The sequence below is a fragment of the Trachurus japonicus genome, chromosome 12 (assembly GCF_045865225.1).
Source record: "Trachurus japonicus isolate A0001 chromosome 12, Traja_1.0".
Lineage (NCBI taxonomy): Eukaryota > Metazoa > Chordata > Actinopteri > Carangiformes > Carangidae > Trachurus > Trachurus japonicus.
Window position 1 is genome coordinate 11,472,731 of NC_140918.1, and position 18,624 is coordinate 11,491,354.

General features: G+C 43.5%; 1 protein-coding gene across 1 annotated transcript; it reads right to left on the bottom strand.

Moving 5' to 3' along the window:
- Positions 1-192: 192 nt before the first annotated feature.
- dhx29 (DEAH (Asp-Glu-Ala-His) box polypeptide 29) lies at positions 193-18,561 on the bottom strand. Its single transcript, XM_085793141.1, has 28 exons — positions 18,189-18,561; positions 17,492-17,565; positions 16,698-16,811; positions 16,467-16,596; positions 15,337-15,476; positions 15,097-15,240; positions 14,862-14,988; positions 13,934-14,092; positions 13,653-13,821; positions 12,590-12,710; positions 12,100-12,492; positions 10,718-10,984; positions 9,807-9,950; positions 9,051-9,227; positions 8,049-8,189; positions 7,103-7,247; positions 6,881-7,001; positions 6,680-6,764; positions 6,403-6,491; positions 5,734-5,862; positions 5,550-5,625; positions 4,134-4,358; positions 3,890-4,026; positions 3,303-3,393; positions 2,901-3,197; positions 1,580-1,711; positions 1,320-1,416; positions 193-641 (listed from the first exon to the last, which is right to left on the bottom strand). Exons 1-28 carry the CDS (start codon positions 18,373-18,375, stop codon positions 586-588), a joined length of 4,167 nt encoding a protein of 1,388 aa, XP_085649267.1. The 5' UTR covers positions 18,376-18,561; the 3' UTR covers positions 193-585.
- Between the last annotated feature and the right edge of the window lie 63 nt (positions 18,562-18,624).

Here is an 18,624-nt window from a genome sequence, read left to right on the forward strand (position 1 = left end):
ATGAAATCCGCATACAGTGTGATGAGGATGTGAAATATGTTCTCGATTCTGGAGATCTTTGGAATTTTTTGCACTTTTAGCTTAAAATATGTAAATAACGCGACATTTGTAGTGCGATTGTTGTTGTAACAGAAACTGCATCAGTAAAGAGGGATTAAATTGCATTGACTGTGAAGCTCACATGGTGTTTTGATCTTTTAATTCTGCCCCCACGATACCTGCTGACCTTTAAACATTCACACGATCAACCCTGATGCAATGAATTGCTCAAATGAAAACCAATACAGCTTTATTTCCACCACATTTGGCAACATTATTATTCTTATCTCATTATTGATTTATTATTGACTCATAATTTCAGGATGTCCTTTCGCATTTCATATTATACAGGTCCTCCTCAATGTGAGTAAGAGTTCACCCCACGTCTGTCCAGTGGGCGCTGCGTTAATCCTGAATCACAGAGCTGAAGTGGGAAGCACTTTGCCAGCAGGGCAGCTGGACATCAAAAGAGCCTGTTGATCGTGTATGAAAAGGTTCTGGTTTACAGGTTCTTCTGTAGCAAATATCACCCGTGCTGGTCTGAGATCAGGCAGCGTGCTCCGATCGAATCAGATCCAGAATCATCTGGATCGTCTTCTCACCTGCAACAGACAGAGAGAAACTGGATCAGATCTATCTATATATTAAGTGTATCATCTGTATGTTTGTACATTACAATACAAAAATGTTCCATATTGAACCAAAGTGTTTGTTTTAAAAATAGAAATGGATGATGGAAAGATTTTTCATTTCAGTAATTCCTCCTAAAAAAAGATCATTATAAGGAACAACTTTCTGAAAGATTTTAGCAACCTGCAACAAATCCGTGACACAACTTCACCCACAATGCATTAGTCTCTCTTTCAGGCGTTCAGCTCACTGACTTGGAGGTTCCTGTTTTCAGCGGTATCTATTTACAGCAGCAAATAGTTTGTGTGGGACTGACTCAAGATAGATTACAGTGCCTGTGTTTATGATGAAGGATGATGAATCACTGAGATGTTCTCAACAGAGACTGAACTTTACAGCACAGAGGCCTAAAAATAAATCTAAATCTACACAATTTGTTATTATTGTAGGCATCAAATCTGTATTGGATTTGGTTGTATCACCACTGATGCTCTAAGTCACTGCTTAGCCTGCTTTAGGGAGCTCCTATCTATCTATAAATTAATCTCAATAAAGTCTGAACAGGACATTTTTCAGTGCAGCCATGTAACACTATGGAAATGCTTTCAACTCTATCCAAGAAAGATCAAAAAATTGATTTGTGGGTTTACCTTCCAGACTCATCCTAGGATTCTCCAGTTTCTTTTCGAGCAAAGAGTCCATCAGCTTCCTCAGGTGTTTGAAGATCACTCCAATCCTCACAGGAGCCTTTAAAGGGGAACAGAGATTAAATTAAATAAATACAGCAGCACTCTGACACATTAGGTGTTGCAGACACGGCGGCTCTGAGTGTCTTATTTTTGGGCAGACAAAGTCAAGTTTGCAAAGACCCAGGTGCTGCAGCTGCTTCAGGAAGAGACAGACGTCTGACCTGAAAGTGTATCCATCCGTCGAGTGTGATGAGTCTCTCTCTGTGCTGAATGTCAATGTCGCCTCCAAACAGCAGCATGGGGAAAGGAGATATCAGAGTGGTGTCTCGCAGGTAGATCTTAGTGTATTTCACCTGTGAATGAGCACACATATTGGCACAAATGAGACTTAGAGATAAACAGATAACACACATACAGTATATACACTGCTCACAAAAAGTTAGGGATGTTTGGCTTTTGGATTAAATGTCAGAATGCACCTAAAATGCACTATAACCTTTACAGGTGAACTTAAAGCAGAAGTAAGCGATCTGGTCGTTTTGGCTAATGCTGCGTTCCAGGCAGGCTTTTGAAACCGTAAATTACAGCTTCAAGTCACGACTTAGTAGCGTTCCAGGCAACCCACTCGTGTTTTTCCGACCTGTTTTACCTGTGAAAGTCACTATAACGGCCACTCGTAACTTCTGACCCGTGAACTCGTACCAGATCGAACTGGTACGACTTCACAGGTCGGAAAAACACGAGTAACGGGCTGCCCTGAACGCACCATAACGTCTTGTCAGCCGATGGAGTTAGCAGCCCCCGCCCTCGTCATGGATCTATTGGTCCTCGTCCCTACGTCACCACATTCAGGCGCATCCCTTGGCTGCACACACAGCCCTTTATGCCGTTCTCTCTCCTCATTGGATAAAACTTGTAGGATACGAGAAAAGTTTTCTCCTCGGCTCAGAGCAGAGCAGAGGGACTGACAGACCCGTGTTTCGGTCCAAACACTCTATGTAAGTGATTGCTGCCGGAAGATATAACTATTTAAGACTTATATTAACACAAAAATATCGCTTACTTCTGCTTTAATTTAACCTTCTCTAAACTTTTGAATGCACATGTCCAATTGTTCAATGTTTCAGTGCTTATTGAATAACATGCTATTCTCTAACAAGGTAATTAACCACAAAAATCACAAGCACCGTCTGACTTAGTGTTTCAATTGTCACTGAACCACTAAATGTTCTGGTTCAATGACAATTTGTATACAGTCCTCTTCTCTCTCCGATGTTCAAATTTTGACATCATGAGACCAAGACAACGCTTTGATCAAATTGATCAAGTTATTGAGACATTGAGATTTTTGTTGTGCTACTGTATAGCCACCACTGCTGTTAGCTTTTGTTTGAGATAAAGAAATTACCATTGCATCCTTCTGCTTAAAAGGCTTTCATAATAGAATATCACTGTAACAGGGACCTTTTATAGGGATATTCTTGTCAAATATCCCTAAATTTTTGTGAGTAGTGTATATATACACACACTCTTCATCCATACCTTCTCCTGGTAGAGCAGCCAGCCGTGTGTCTGCAGGTTGCGGTTAACCGACGAGGGGTGGACCTGCGCTCTGCCCTGAGGCGTCTCCACGGTGCAGGCGATCCGCTCCAACACATCCACAGACGGCGTGCACAGGACCCGGGCCACGCTGTCGTAGAGCCCAGCGACCAGCACCGCGTTCAGGATGGAGATCTGCTGCTTGGACAGCGAGGACGTCTGCAGCTTGGAGTGAGAGGAGGAGCGAGACGACCAGAAACCCGCCTGCTCCATCATCTTCATCAGCTCGTACTTCACATCCTGGGTGGAAGACGTGGAAAAACATATTGTTGGACAGGTGAAGGAAGAGAAATTATTTGTGTTAAAATAATTGAACAGTGTGTTTGTTTGTGTGTGTGTGTATACCTCTATAGTAATGAGAGCCGTTCGATTGAGGAAGTGTTTCCGACAGTAGGACATCTCGGATCTCTGTCCCTCTGTCTGCGAGTTCTTCCACCTAGAGAAAACAGTTCAGACACATCATCAAAGATTTAGGGATTGCAGTGTTTAGGATCTTTATGGCCACAAAGGCATGCTCCAAACTTTACATCACATTAATTTCTGCTACTATAATGAAGAAAACTGATGGATGGAGATGATATAGAGGAGATGATCCACTTTGTCTGAGGATGCAGACTCAAAATCCACTAAAATATCGTTACATCAGTCTCTTTTGGTTGATATATAATGCCACCTGACAGATGGTAACCCCGTAGAAACATTTGTTGTAACTTATGTTACTGTCTAAGAAGGTTTGTCTCATAGTTTGTTTTCTAAACCCTTCAAAAAATGACTTGTAATTTGTCTTCTCCCTGCAGTCCGACTAGAATCACAGCTCAGACGTTTCTTAAAAGCATCTCTGTGACATAAAATCCATATCAGTGTGTGATCAATGGGAGAGGCTGCCAAACATCCCCTTTTAGGATGATACACAGCCTTCAATGAGTCCATACCCCAGATATGCATTGTATATGGTGATGTGATCAGAGTTGGCCAATGCCAGTGCAGCTTTGGCCAAATTAGCTTCGTCCTTTCTATTCATTGGTGTGGAGAACGGAGACTTCTCGGTGATGGCTGCTGCGATCGTTGCCTGAAACAAAAATTAAAGCAGTCAGGATTTTAAAATGTGTAACTATGACATAATGTGGTGGTAAGTTAACAGTAGTGAGATACTATATAATTATAAAACAAACATACTATGGGCTCCAGGCAGCCGAGGATGGCGCCGTAGATCAGCATCTTGCCGATCTTCACGTTGACGGGCAGACTGGCCAGGTGGTGTCCCAGAGGGGTGAGGGTGTGCTCGGTGGGTTGACACGCGCCGATCTTCCTCAGCAGGTTGACGGCGTTACTGACCGACTGGGGCTGGGGGGGGTCCAGGGCGCGGCTCAGGAAGTCCTCCGGGGAGCCGTACTGACATTTCTACCAGAGGGGAGGGAAGCGGTTGGGACACTTAAAGGGATAGTTCAACATTTTGTCAAATTGGCCCATTGCCATAATCCCTATAGTCATAGCAGTAGGTTCCTTACCTCTAATTGTCGGTGCAAGCTGTTTTTAGAACGGCGGAGCAGAGCCGTGAGCTGCTCAGAGCTACGCTACAGAGGCTCATGGGATTTCTTGGTTTCCCTCATCAAATACACAATCCAACAACTCCAAAATGCTCTCATGGACAAGTTGTGACCTGCACATTCACCACGCTATGAGATAATAATGTAACGTTACAAGACGGAGTTGTTTTAGAGGCAAATGCAGAGACTGCTTGCTGAAAAACTGCCCCTGACAAGAACGCGCATCAGCAGTTTTGCATGAATTTACCTTGAAAAACAACTCTCTCGTAACAGTTCGTTGTTATCTCATCATCGCGCCATTGTAAAAACAGCTTGCACCGACAATTAAAGTCCCCCTCCCACGACCCTTTTTGGTCATTTTAAAACCAGCTCATTAGCCATGCACATTAGCAATGCGCCTCTGGAGGGTGGGCGGAGACTGCGCTGCTCTGCACCCGCCCAGCCACCTCCTCGCACCCCACCCCCCGCTTGCTGACAGCTGGACATTGTACAGTTACAGATTCAGCGCGTTTAGCGTAAAACTCCACACTGGGATTCGATCCCAGACAGGAACATATTCCTTGCTCACGTTGCAAGCTGCTCAACCGGGTGAGCTATACCTGTTATACCTTGACAGCTACACAGAGCTGTCAAGCCTTTCACCTCTGAGCCAGATGCAGAGCGGGGCGGGAGCTTGTAGCACTAGTGCCCTCCCCTGGAGCTGTGACACGTCAGCTCCAGTCTCCCTGAAACTGCCAGTTTGCGTCTGCCATTGGTTCACAGCAATTTGAAGGCAGAAAAACTCAGAAATGCGATTTTGCACTTCCTTTTCTGCTGATATGTGCTCTAACACAAGAAAAATGCCACAGGAACATGTGAAAAGCACCAAAAACACGATTTTCATGGGAGGGGGTCTTTAAAGGTGACAAATCTACTGCTATGACCATAGGGATTATGGCAATGGACCAATTTGCCAAAATGTTGAACTATCCCTTTAAACAGAGGCTTCAATAATGTTCCCATGTGAGGTAGAAGTGATTTTTTGACTATGGTTTATTTCATTTACCATGATGTGAAGGCAGAGCTCCTCTAGCGGGACACGCAGTATCTCCGGTATGGAGTAATCCATGAAGGCATCAAACCTGAGGTCAGATGTTTGAGGAACAACAAAACAGATCAACACACGACCAAACAAACAGGAATAATTATGTCCTACTTCTTCTGTATAAAGTGAGTGATGAGCTCCTTGCCTGAATTTGGGGTAAAGCCTGAAGCAGAAGCCGTTTCGGACTCGTCCTGCTCTGCCCTGCCTCTGGAAGGCGCTGGCTTTGGAGACGAACGTTTCCACCAGAGAACTCATCTGGCTGCTCTCGTGGTACCTGATGGACACAACACAACAGAGTCAAGTGTGATGTTTTGTTTTGTTTTGTTGAGACACTCGTGGCTGCCAGATAATGAATCCTACTGATCTTGGTGACGCTCTGGTTTTCCTCTGGTGCCACCATGAGGCTGACATCTGTAGTTTCAACTAAGATGTGTAAACAACTATAAGATGGTTTTGCATGAAATAAACTAAAATAACTTTTTGATGACTTAACTTCTTATCCAGCTACTTAATCTGTGTTCACATGTGTTAATGTGTCTACTACTTTAGTTAATGACAAATTACCTGCAAAGCTGCACTGTCATTGAGAGCATGTTCTGATTAATGTGTTTACATGACTGTTTACAGTCTTGATTCACAGACACAATTAATATATATTAAATAATAATAATAAGATATTTTTGAAGCCATGAAACCTTAAATAATTTAGTGTTTGGGTTCAGCAACATGTTGGAACAGGATACACACAATATATATTACCGGTAACAGATGTATCACATTAAAGGCTTCTCTGACCTTGTTAATGGGTACATACTTGTTTTCTTTAGTCTTTCCAGTGTCAATGACAAACACAACGTCAGGAATAGTCACACCTGTCTCAGCGATGTTGGTTGACAACACAATCTGAAGAAGAGGCAGAGCAGAGCAGACGGGATGAGTTCAGTTACTCTTTTAAATCATTAATGTAAGAGGAATATTTAAAACATGAGGTAATATCAGGTGGTGGTGTGAAAAAAAGTATTATTACACAGAATTGACTGTGTATTCTCATTTCTCAGTGCTTTATTTTAGTGTAACACATTGCACAGTACCTTCCTCACTCCAGCAGGGGGCACTGTGAAGGCAGCAGCCTGGTCTTTCGATGACAGAGTGGAGTGCAGGGCAACGATCCTGTACCTAAAAGTAAGAGACAAAACTCACAGTGTGACGCTTTCATGTGCTGCTGCTCCTGTGGTGAGTGTGTACTGGGTTAGATTAGTGTGTCCGTGTGTGTGTGTGTATGTGTGTCACACCTGTTTTTTTCCCTGAACCTCTTGTCGGAGGAGAGCAGGTCGTACAGCTGCTGGATGTGAGCCAGACCAGGCAGGAAGACGAGTACAGCTCCGTCCAAACATGCAAACTGTGGAGATTTATCTGAGCAGAAAGAAAAAAAAAATGCAGATTTAACACCCATGAAAAGACCAGAACACGTATGAATACGGTCTCAAATGAGCAAGATGATGTTTGTTTACTACCTAGATAATCCACCAGGTCGACCAGCAGGTCCATGTTGATCTTATTGGGGTTCATGTACTGCAGCACCTGCCGGGTCCGGCTGCTGAAGTGGTCGAGGTCCGGACCCAGGTCCCAGCCCGAGGACGAGTCCCTCACTATCACCTCCTGGAACAAACAGAGACGTCTTTACTTATTAGAGAGTTTTTTAGTTTATTTCTAGGATTTCCATTAGCTGATGTCATGACATTACTGTAGTTATTTTTCCTGGGGTCCCCAATGCAATGAACGGTCTAGTGACTAAAATACATTATTAGGTACAAAGAACACATCAAACATCACATTACATTACCAGAACAGTACAACTCACAAATAATTCCTACAGTGAATTATTCTGCGTTATATATTTTTTATTCATTGGATTTATAATTTATTTAAATAGTCTATTACTACCTTTTTAAACATTTGTTTTGAGTTAATATTTTTGATGTTATTAGGTTATGTGTTCCATCCTATAATGGTTCTGTATATTACAGTATCTTACAGATCACAACAGAATAATGATCCACTCTATCTCTGACATTAATTTATTGGTCTGAGACACCGTCCACTAATCAGGATTAATATATAACAATCGCTGCTAAGCAACATGCCCTGTAATTAAGCATTTAAACCTGTTTCCTCATTAATTTCGCACCATGAATCACGTGCTCTTACATGGATGCAAAATAATCTGCTGAAGTCAAAACAATTTCCCAGTATTTTTCTTCTTCTTCAAACTAATGTTTTCATTATTATATATTTAATTATCAATATCTAATGTAATCAAGATCTGAGGCCATGTTTTCATAGTTCCTCTAGTGCTGCTCAGACTGTGGGTTCACTGCTGGAGAAAATCAATAAACAAGACACACACACACAAAATAAAACGCCACTCTCACACACGTGGAGGGCCAGCGTCGTCATCACCTGGTGTTGTAACATCTTGCCGCCTTTTTGGGTGACGGTGATGCTGACTTCTTCCTCTTCTTCAAGGATTTTCTGGCTGTACTCCGAGTCCTTCTCCAGGACGTAGCCCGTCTGCTCCACTATGTCTTCTAAGTGATACACCTGCAGCACAGAACCACAGGGGCTCAGCGACATGACGTCCTGCTTTCTGTTCAGGTTTTGGTTCAATGTCAAAAATGCACTTATCATACGGCTAAATGCTAAAAACAGATGCAGCTCCAACTTCCAAAGCAAATACAACAGACAGTCAGTACGTTTACATGCAGAGCTTAATCCAGCTATGCTCAAAATTCGATTTTGGCGTCAAGTCGGACTTCTGTCCTTGTCTCAATATACATGCAACTGAGAAAACCGAATAACTGACGGGGTCCGCGGAGTCCGCCCCCTCATGCGGTGTCACCCGTTGTTTCACCTCCTGTCCTGTTGACTCGTAAAAGACTGAATATAAACAATTTATAAGCTTAATAATAAATTCTCAACTGCAGTTCCCGACCAGACGCGCCAGCCTGGGCTGGATGCGCGCTGAGAACAGGATACGGGCTTCCTCTCTCTCTCTCTCGCTCTCTCTCTCTTTTTTTTTTTTTTTTAATAAAACACTCTTGCTGGTTGCGCTGTGTGAAATGCATTGAATCGGCGCTGATGTTGGGTTTTTTTCTTTACTTTGCCGGGTTTGGGCGGCTTCTCTGCTCCACTTTGTGCCGTCTCTACGGTTGTGGAGCATGCGCACGTGCATTGTCTAGTTATACTCTGACTAAGGTGTATACATGACGGAGAAAATCGAATTCCAATCGCATTATCTGGGTGTCTTAATCGGAGTTCTCAACTCCGATTTCAGTCGGACTAAGGTGTTTACATGCACTTCAGTTGTCCAGTTATAGTCGGATTAAGGCAATAATTCGGTTTTTTCAAGTGTCATGTAAACGTACTGAGTGAGATTGAGTAAAACAGATCCTCTCCTCTCACCTCCACTGGGAAAGTCCTGCCAGGGATGGAGATCACTGGGCAGCGGTTGAAGTAGTTGGAGAACTTGTCACAGTCCACGGTGGCGCTCATGAGGACCAGCTGCAGGTCCGATCTCCTCATGACCACGTCTTTTAGGATGGTGAGCAGGAAGTCGGACTGGACGCTGCGCTCGTGGACCTGACGGGATGGAGGTGGGAAATAAAAATTAACCTAAAGAGTGAATAGGATTCTTCTTAAAATGGCAACACATCATAGACTGTAAAAAGAATGGACGTAGCATCCGTGACGTCACCCATTGGTTTTGGGGAGTCGTTTTTGTGACTCAAATATGGCGGCCTGAACAGCGCCATGTTGGATTGGCCGGCCGAGAACCCGCCCACTGGCCTCGAAGCAGCTGTCCACGGAGCTGCTCGGACCTGTCACTCAACGTTTCCGCGCCCTAATTGGCCAGAATTTTAACCTATTAACTGTAAAACAGTAGAGTTTAAAAAAAATTCACCCCCCTCAGAGTGTGTGCGGGGGTAGAAACTATCGATTGAGACGAAAAAACGTTCTGACACCAGGCTTTTAACATGTTTATTGAGCATGTAAAGTCAGCGATTTTAACATGGGGGTCTATGGGGAATGCTCCCTTCTGACACCAGCCCCCAGAGGAAGCCGGGGGGATTGCAGTTTTTTGAACGCGGAAGTGAGCTTCACTTCTCAGACCGACAACTGCCCCCTTGCAACACACACGTACAGAGAAAGTGTCGGTACCTCGTCTACGATGATGTGCGTCAGGGAGCCGAGGTGTCGGTCATGCTGGAGTTTCCTGAGCAGAACCCCGGTGGTGCAGTACAGCAGACGGGTCCACTCCCCCGACTGATTCTCCATCCTGATCTGGTATCCGCACAGCGACGACTAAAACATAATTTCAAAGAGATCATTAGTTAAGTTTAGTTGAAGGGAAAGTACAACATTTTGGCATATTCGCCTATTGCCATAATCCCTATAGTACATAGTCCTCTTCCCTCATCAAACCCATCACCAACTTGTGGACAAGTTGTGACCTGCACATTCACCACGCTATGAAATAGTCATGTATAATTATGTAACATTACGCCCCACGAAGCAAATACTCTAGACTACTTGCGCTTTTGAAATCAATCCGTCCAGCAGCCGTGTCTGGACTGTAGTTCCTGCTGCATTTGCCTCAAAAACAACTCTGTCTCATAATATTACATGATTATTTCATAGCGTGGTGAATGTGCAGGTCACAACTTCTCCACTGGAGCGTTTTGGAGTTGTTGGATTGTGTATTTGATGAGTTTGATGAGGGACGGGGGACCTGTACCGTTCATCTCAACTGTGTTCACCGAGCAGCTCACGTCTCTGCCCCGCAGATCTCAAAACAACATGCACCGACAATTAAAGGTAATGAACCCACCTCTATGGCTATAGGGATTATGGCAATAGGCGAATTTGCAAAAATGTCGAACTATCCAGTTTATTTATTAAAGAAAGATGCACAGGTGGGAAGAAGAAAAAACTGTTACAGATTCTAATTTACAGCCATAAATATATTGAATATATTTGCAGAAAAAAATGAAAAGTAACATAATTACTGAACAGAAAACAAAAGAGAGGAAAAATAAGTGAATAAATAAATTACAGTAACACATTTTCACCTTTGACCCTGGTCCGTCCTCACATCCCAGCTCCTGACTGACTCTGCTGGCCAGGCTCATGGCAGATATCCTGCGGGGCTGCGTCACCACGATGTTGCAGGGCTGCGCCGCCTTGCCGCCGGTCAGCAGCTCCTCCAGCAGGAACTGGGGGATCTGGGTGCTCTTCCCGCTGCCCGTCTCGCCCGCCACCACCACCACCGGGTGGCGCTTCAGAGCCTCCAGGACTCGGTGCCGGTGTTGGAAGACAGGAAGCTGCTCTCGCTCCGCCTTAAAGGTGAGGAGTAGGGATGTCACCATTATACATTTTCTTGGTACAATTATTGTCAGAGAAATAATCACGGTACTAATACGAAAATCACGATTATTATGCATTAATTCATTTCAACACACTATGACAAACACTATGAATGTGTAAAATCAAATACAGTCAAAATATAACTACATTACTCATTGTTTACACAAAATATTTCAAGTATCTATAATATATGACCAATTCTTCATCCCCAGGGGAAATGTTTGAAATATTCAGGTCATGAATTGTTATCTATACCAAATGTTTGCGTTTATTTTAATCGTTTTTTGTTTTGTTTTGCTTTTTTTTAAAATTAAAAATGACATGCTAACATTTAAATTCCTACCAATTCAATGTTAAAGCAGAAGTAAGCAATATTTTTGTGTTAATATAAGTCTTAAATAGTTATATCTTCTGACAGCAATCACTTACATAGAGTGTTTGGACTGAAACACGGGTCTCTCCGTCACTCTGCTCTGCTCTGAGCCGAGGAGAAAACTTTTCTTGTATCCTACAAGTTTTATCCAATGAGGAGAGAGAACGGCATGAAGGGCTGTGTGTGCAGCCAAGGGATGCGCCTGAATGTGGTGACGTAGGGGACGAGGACCAATAGATCCATGACGAGGGCGGGGGCTGCTGGTACGAGTTCACGGGTCGGAAGTTACGAGTGGCCGTTATAGTGACTTTCACAGGTAAAACAGGTCGGAAAAACACGAGTGGGTTGCCTGGAACGCTACAAAGTCGTAAGTCGTGACTTGAAGCTGTAATTTACGGTTTCAAAAGCCTGCCTGGAACGCAGCATTAGCCAAAACGACCGGATCGCTTACTTCTGCTCTAAGTTAGTTCAATCGACCAGTATCTGTGCATTTACCTTTATTTTTGCGCACATCTGCCAATAAGGTTCCAACATCAAATTTTTGTGAAAGTAACGGTATTTAGGAATCTTTACGATTAAATAATTGTGGCGTTTAATACCATGATTAATTGTGAAAACAAGTAATCGTGACATCCCTAGTGAGGAGACATGTTGAATGATTGGGTTTTATTTAAAGAAAACTGTACTATGTGGGAATGTCAGAGTGTATTTTACCTGCAGTTTGTGGGCGAGTGAGGATTTCCTCAGCTTTAGTAGAAGTTCTCTGGAAGCCTGCAGCGCTCCTGCTCCTTCCTTCCTCCCTCCTCTTTTATCATTCTTGTCCTCCACTTCCTCTCCTCCGTCTCCGATATCAAGACCGGCCAGGTTCTCCCAGGACTCCTCGGGCTCCTCGTCCCCGTCCTGGCCCAGCCCGTCCTGGCTCTGAGGTCCGGACCCCTGCCCTTGGCTCTGGTTCTGCTGCTGTTTGAGCCTGGTCAGGAGGCGGGAGATGAACTGGTCTCGAGGTTTGTTGGCAGCGGTGCGGCTCTCCTCCTGCCGCTGCTGGTCGCTGTCCCTCCACTCCAGCCACACGTCTCTGTAGGTCGGAGGAAGGAGCTGGTGCACTGACTGAGACAGAGACAGAGAGGGAGAGAATTCACTGTAAGCACTGCAGGATTAAAGAAGAGTGGGACTGTGCTGTGTTTAACAATACATGCAGCAGCACCTGTCCTTTAACCAGCGTGTAGAGAGCCAGCGTGGCAGCCAGATGTTGAGCCTGCATGCTGTCCTCCGTCACGATGGTGGGACAAACCTCCAGGACATCGTCTGGCCTCTGAACGCACACCCTGATGTAAAAAAAACCATCATATTAGAGAAACTGACATAATATATTGTTAGAAAGAGGACTTCTGAATTTAATAACATTTGCAAGATGTTTCTGGAACTGATTAGAAATAGAGATATTGAGGAAGCATTGGGAGAGTGAGGTAATGGGAATATATTAATATATATATTATATTAATATATTCACTGTGGGGAATGTACGTTCTAACCTACACTAAGAATACGGTAGGGATGTCACGATTATAGATTTTCTTGGTACGATTATTGTCAGAGAAATACGGTATTACGATTATCACGATTGTTATGCATCCATAAATTTCCCAACACTATAAAATCAAATATAGTCAAAATATAATTACATTACTAATCTCTAAAAATAGGACAGTTATTAATTCCCCGGGGGAAGTGTTTGAAATATTTAAGTCATTAATTGCCATCTATACCAAATGTTTAAATTCCCACCAATTCAGTGTTACGTTACCAGTATCTGTGCATCTTCCTTTACTTTGGCGCCACATCTGCCGATATGGTTCCAACATAATCTAGGAAATTTAGGAATCTTTACAATCAATTAATTGTGGTGTTTAAAACCACGATTAATTGTGAAAACAAGTAATTGTGACATCCCTAGAATACAGTTATTGTGCAGTAATCTATTGACTATCTAGTGGGGTTTCATTTTTTTTTTTTTTTTTAGTCCTTTTCAGCATTATTAATATTATCATTATTATTTTCATTACTGCCATTATGTTCAAAGTGATGGATGTTAATGTATAGATACAAAAAACAATAAATATGTCTAAAAAAACAAGAACAAAAATATATTATTTTAATACAATATATTTCTGAACTATTAAAAACAACAGGGTTGAAGAATCTCTGATAGTGTAACATACTGTCTTATGACATTCTCCCTCTGTGTGGGAGCACAAACTCATACTTACTTGCATCTCCAGTATCTACCGGCAGCAACCTTGTGAAAAGCCGGCGCCGGGCTCTTGGGCAGGTTCTTTCTGACCCAGTCGATGAGGAACTGTTTGGGTGACTTTCCCGTCCAGCTCCGAGCCGTGTAGTCAAAATTACGAACGTCCTTCGGCTCATTCTTCTTCACAACTGTGAGGAAAAGGGAAACAAAACGATCAGCGACAAAATCAGAGGTGACTGAAGCCAGAACATAATAGTTGTGAGTTGTGTGTTTTAAACTTTAACTTAGTGTTTTGTGAACCTTTCTCTGGAGGAGGTTCCTTCTCAGCCTGCTCGAATAAGCTGAAGGTGATGCCGTCTTTGTCCTCACTGACAGAAACGACTTTCTTCTCCTTCTTAGGCTCATCCGCCACTTTGATAGCCGGGTTGAACACGGGGTGAGACTCCAGCTGCTTCATTTCTAGAAACAAAAAAGAAACAGATTTGAAGTGCAGTAAGTCTTAAAGGGATAGTTCAACATTTTGGCAAATTGGCCCATTGCCATAATCTCTATAGTCATAGCAGTAGGTTCGTTACCTTTATTTGTCGGTGTAAGCTATTTTTAGAACGGCGGAGCGGAGCGGCAAGCTGCTCAGAGCTACGCTACGGAGGCTCATGGGATTTCTTGGTTTCCCTCATCAAACTCATCAAATACAAAATCCAACAACTCCACAACGCTCTGGTGGACAAGTTGTGACCTGCACATTCACCACGCTATGAGATAATAGCAGAACGTTACGAAACGGAGCCGTTTTCAAAGTAAATACAGAGTCTGCTTGCTGAAAAACTGTCCCTGAACGCAGCGCACATCAGTGGTTTTGCATGAATTTACCTCTAAAACAACTCTGTCTGGTAACGTTGTGTTATTATCTCATAGCGTGGTGAATGTGCAGGTCACAACTTGTCCACGAAAGCTTTTGGGATTTTGTATTTGATGAGTTTGATGAGGGAAACCAAGAAATTCCGTTAGCCTCCGTAGCGTAGCTCTGAGCAGCTTGCGGCTCTGCTCCGCCGCTCTAAAAATAGCTTGCACCGACAATTAAAGGTAACAAACCTACTGCTATGACTATAGGGATTATGGCAATGGGCCAATTTGCCAAAATGTTGAACTATCCCTTTAAGGGAGTTTTGTTTATTTCAGCAAAAAAGAGTAAAAGCATATACACACACACACACACACACATTCACACCTTGCTGTATGATGCGTATCCTGTCCTGTGCCATCCTCTGACCCCCCTTGTCTCCTTTGGTCTTGGCAGCAGCGGCCATTTCTTTAGCGTCATACAGCTGAGCCGTGAGGACCAAATACCGGTCGTTCTATACAACAGGAAATAAGACACAACATTACAACAACTACATCATGACATATAGTGTACTTACTATTTGAACTTTTATAATAAATCTTATTATTATTATTTCCATTACTGGGTCAAACTTTTCATCCAGTTCAGGATTGCGCGCTTTCTTCCCTCCTTCCTCTTCCTCCTCCTCCTCCTCTTCATCACTGCTCTGCTCTGCATATCTCAGGATCCAGTCCTTCATGCTCGCAGCTTCATCCTTCTCTGTCGCCTGGCAGAAACCACACACACATACACCTATAAGCTATGATATCATCACATCTACTGTATGTGGCCGGTGTGCTACAGTCACATGAGCAATACAAACCTTAGTGGGCTCTTTGCGGGTGTTGTTGGCTGCTTTGGGGCTCGGGGCGGCCGGTTTCTGCTGAGCAGGAGGCTGGTACCTGGGCCGGCTCCTCTGACTCTCCTCCTGCATCTGCTGGGTAAAACCTTCTGGTAGCTCATCTGGTAAAACAGACAAGAAGAAATTAAAAGGATAGTTCACCCAAAATTCAAATTGTCCGTCCAAATCTCGCGCGATTTGCGCCGGCGTCGGTGCGATTACTGATGCCGGCACAAATCGCGCGAGATTTGGACGGACCAGGAAGAGGAGCTTCCCCTACAAACAAGCTTGAAATATAGACTTATTTACAGGGTTCCTACAGCGTAAGCCAAGTTAAATTTAAGACTTTTTAAGACATTTTTAAAGCCACTTGAAATGAAATTTAAGACCGATTTCACAACAAACGCACAAAAAAGTGACTACTACATGAACGATGGGTTAGGGTTAGGGTCACTTGGTAGAGAACGGCCGCTGTCTCTTTCCAGCTGTCCTTTAAAAATAAATGCATAAAAAGTCTGGGGGAAAAAAACACTGACTCGGGAGCTGGTGGCGGTGAGACATTTAGTCGGAATGTTACCAATTATTTTGAGATTTGAGACTAATTACAATCATAAAATACCACTTAACAAGTGTTAACATTTTTAAGACATTTGAAAAACTGATTTGAGACATTTTAATGCCAATTAAGGCCTTGTTTTTAGATTAATGAATTCAATGCCTTTTAAGACTTTTTAAGGATCCGTAAGAACCCTGTATTTAATTTTTTTCGGAACAATTTCGCATGTCGGGGCTTCAATACAAGACGGGCATTACATACGAGCAGCATGGAGGTATTTGGATGTTTTTTGGTGTGTCTTTTTGTTACGAAGACAGTTGGTATCCATTTGCAACCGTTATATGGACATGCACTGCTACACCGAGACCCCCTGTAACTCAGAGAAGCCACGGAGGACTCTGAAACTTCTCCCAGCCCTTAGTCCACATGAGGGGGAGGAGATAATGAGTGCAATTTGAATTTTGGGTGAATCCCTATCCCTTTAAGATCATTACAACGAACTGTGTACAGTGTGTGTACATTATATATATCTAAATGACCGCTGATGCTCTGTTACCGTCTCTAAGGTTCAGGCAGAGCCAGTCGAGGGCGGAGTGCAGATCTCCTCCGTAGAGCACGCTGCTCTTCATCGCCTCCTCAATGTGCTCTCTCTTGAAGTTGAACTTCTGCAGAGCTGTGTACAAGTCCTGCAAACAGACCAAATAAACACAAAAACCTGTCAGAAGAACAAATCTATATGTGCATTAAGATTTGAAAACAAGAAGCAGAGGGGGGGTTTTGTCGTCACCAGCAGCTTCTTGTTTGTAAGTCGGCCTGATATGGGCCCTTTGTCTCCATTCTCCTGTCTGAAGTCATTGATCAGCTTGATGATCTTCTTCTCCAGGTCCGCTTGGATACCAACCTGTGTAAATGCATCAAATCACATTAAAGGGATAGTAGCATTTTTTAAAAGTGGGGTTGTATGATCTACAAATAGCCCCGAAGTACTTTAATTGCAGTAGAAGACTCTCTGCACTCCTCCCGTTAGCAACGCCAGCCCATAATAGCCCTGCCCAGAGATTTACAACATACATTGTTGTGAATGGACCCAAAGAAACGGCCTATTTTCACGGCCTAAAAGAGGTTTTACCTGGAAAAAAAATACACAGTTCCATTGTTTGCTATAATATAATTTTCTCCAGCCCCTCAAAGTGCAGGAAAAACACAGTTTTTATTTGGACCTAACCAACTCACGTATCCCTCCGCCCAGGGTTAGCGCCCACCGATCAGCAGTTGGTTAGGTCCAAATAAAAACTGTGTTTTTTAAAATAGGCTGTTTCTTTGGGTCTGTTCACAACACTGTATGTTGTAAATCTCTGGGCAGGGCTATTATGGGCTGGCGTTGCTAACGGGAGGAGTGCAGAGAGTCTTCTACTGCAATTAAAGTACTTCGGGGCTATTTGTAGATCATACAACCCCACTTTTAAAAAAATGCTAGTATCCCTTTAATAACAACAGTTCTAATGTTTATGTCAAGACAAAACAGTTGAGATTTGCAGCTGATAATGTCAGTCATCTAATGTGTTGCATGGCAAATCTTACTTTAAGAATGGACTTGTCTGAGACGCCTCCTGTGTCGACCTGGGCGGTGTTGGCAAGACTGTAGGTCTTTGGAGCTGGAGTAAGGACACAGCAGAGCAGGGGGATATTTATTATGTGCTCAGTTACATACATAACACATAATAAAAATATTTTTAGATCGCACAATCACAGATTTGTGATACTGACACATATTGTCATGTATTATGGCCATTCTTCTGAACAGTGAATAGTTAATAAGGAATGTACAGTATTGATGGATTCACAACAAGTTATAGACTGTTGTTGTTGTGTTTACATGATTACCAGTCTGATGAACGAGCAACACACTGAAGCAGAATGGATTTCATGAAGGTGTGGTCTGAAGAGGTTCATGATCAATCTTTGCGTGTCAAAGCACTGACAGCAAGAAGGCCCCATGTGCCAAAAGTTATGGCAGTGAGTGTGCACAGCCTGGCGTTCAGACAGCAAATGTATCGACAAACACAGCTTAAATACAAGTATGGTTAGGCCACTGTATGCAGGGAGATGCACAATAGTAGAAAACACTTACAGATGTTATATTATCAGGCTGTGAACTGACCCTATGAACACGATTTCATTTGAGCTTGTAAATAGTGCAGGTCGCAGTGTGGGTGCATGAGTAATGTACGACGTGAAGCCAAATAAAGTCTGGACAGGATCTGCGGTTTACTATCACCTTTTGGTTTGCTCTCTTTGGTCGGTTTAGCCGGTTTGTTGTTGGCTGGCTGTTTCTTCGCCTCCTCCGCCACGCTGTTCCCCGCTGCAGCGGTGCCGCTCCTGGCCGCCGCCGCTGCCGCTGCCACCGCCGCCGCCGCCGCCGCCGGGGCCACCGGAGCAGCCGATTTCTTCTTCTTTCCGCCCATTAATTCACCGAAACACAACCCGAATGTGGCTCCTTTATCTCGGCTAAGGAAGGCTGAGTCATCGGCGAGGTGCTAAGAAACCGGTGGATGTGTTTTAGAGAACAAAAATTACGCTAGTGTGCGTTTCCCATCTCTTGCGTATTCCTGACGCGTTGAACCGCTGACCACCCGGCTGCCGTAGTGGACGTATGATGCTGCGTTCAAGGAGAATGGGAAGCATAGGAAAAAAAACAACAACCGACAGCTAAA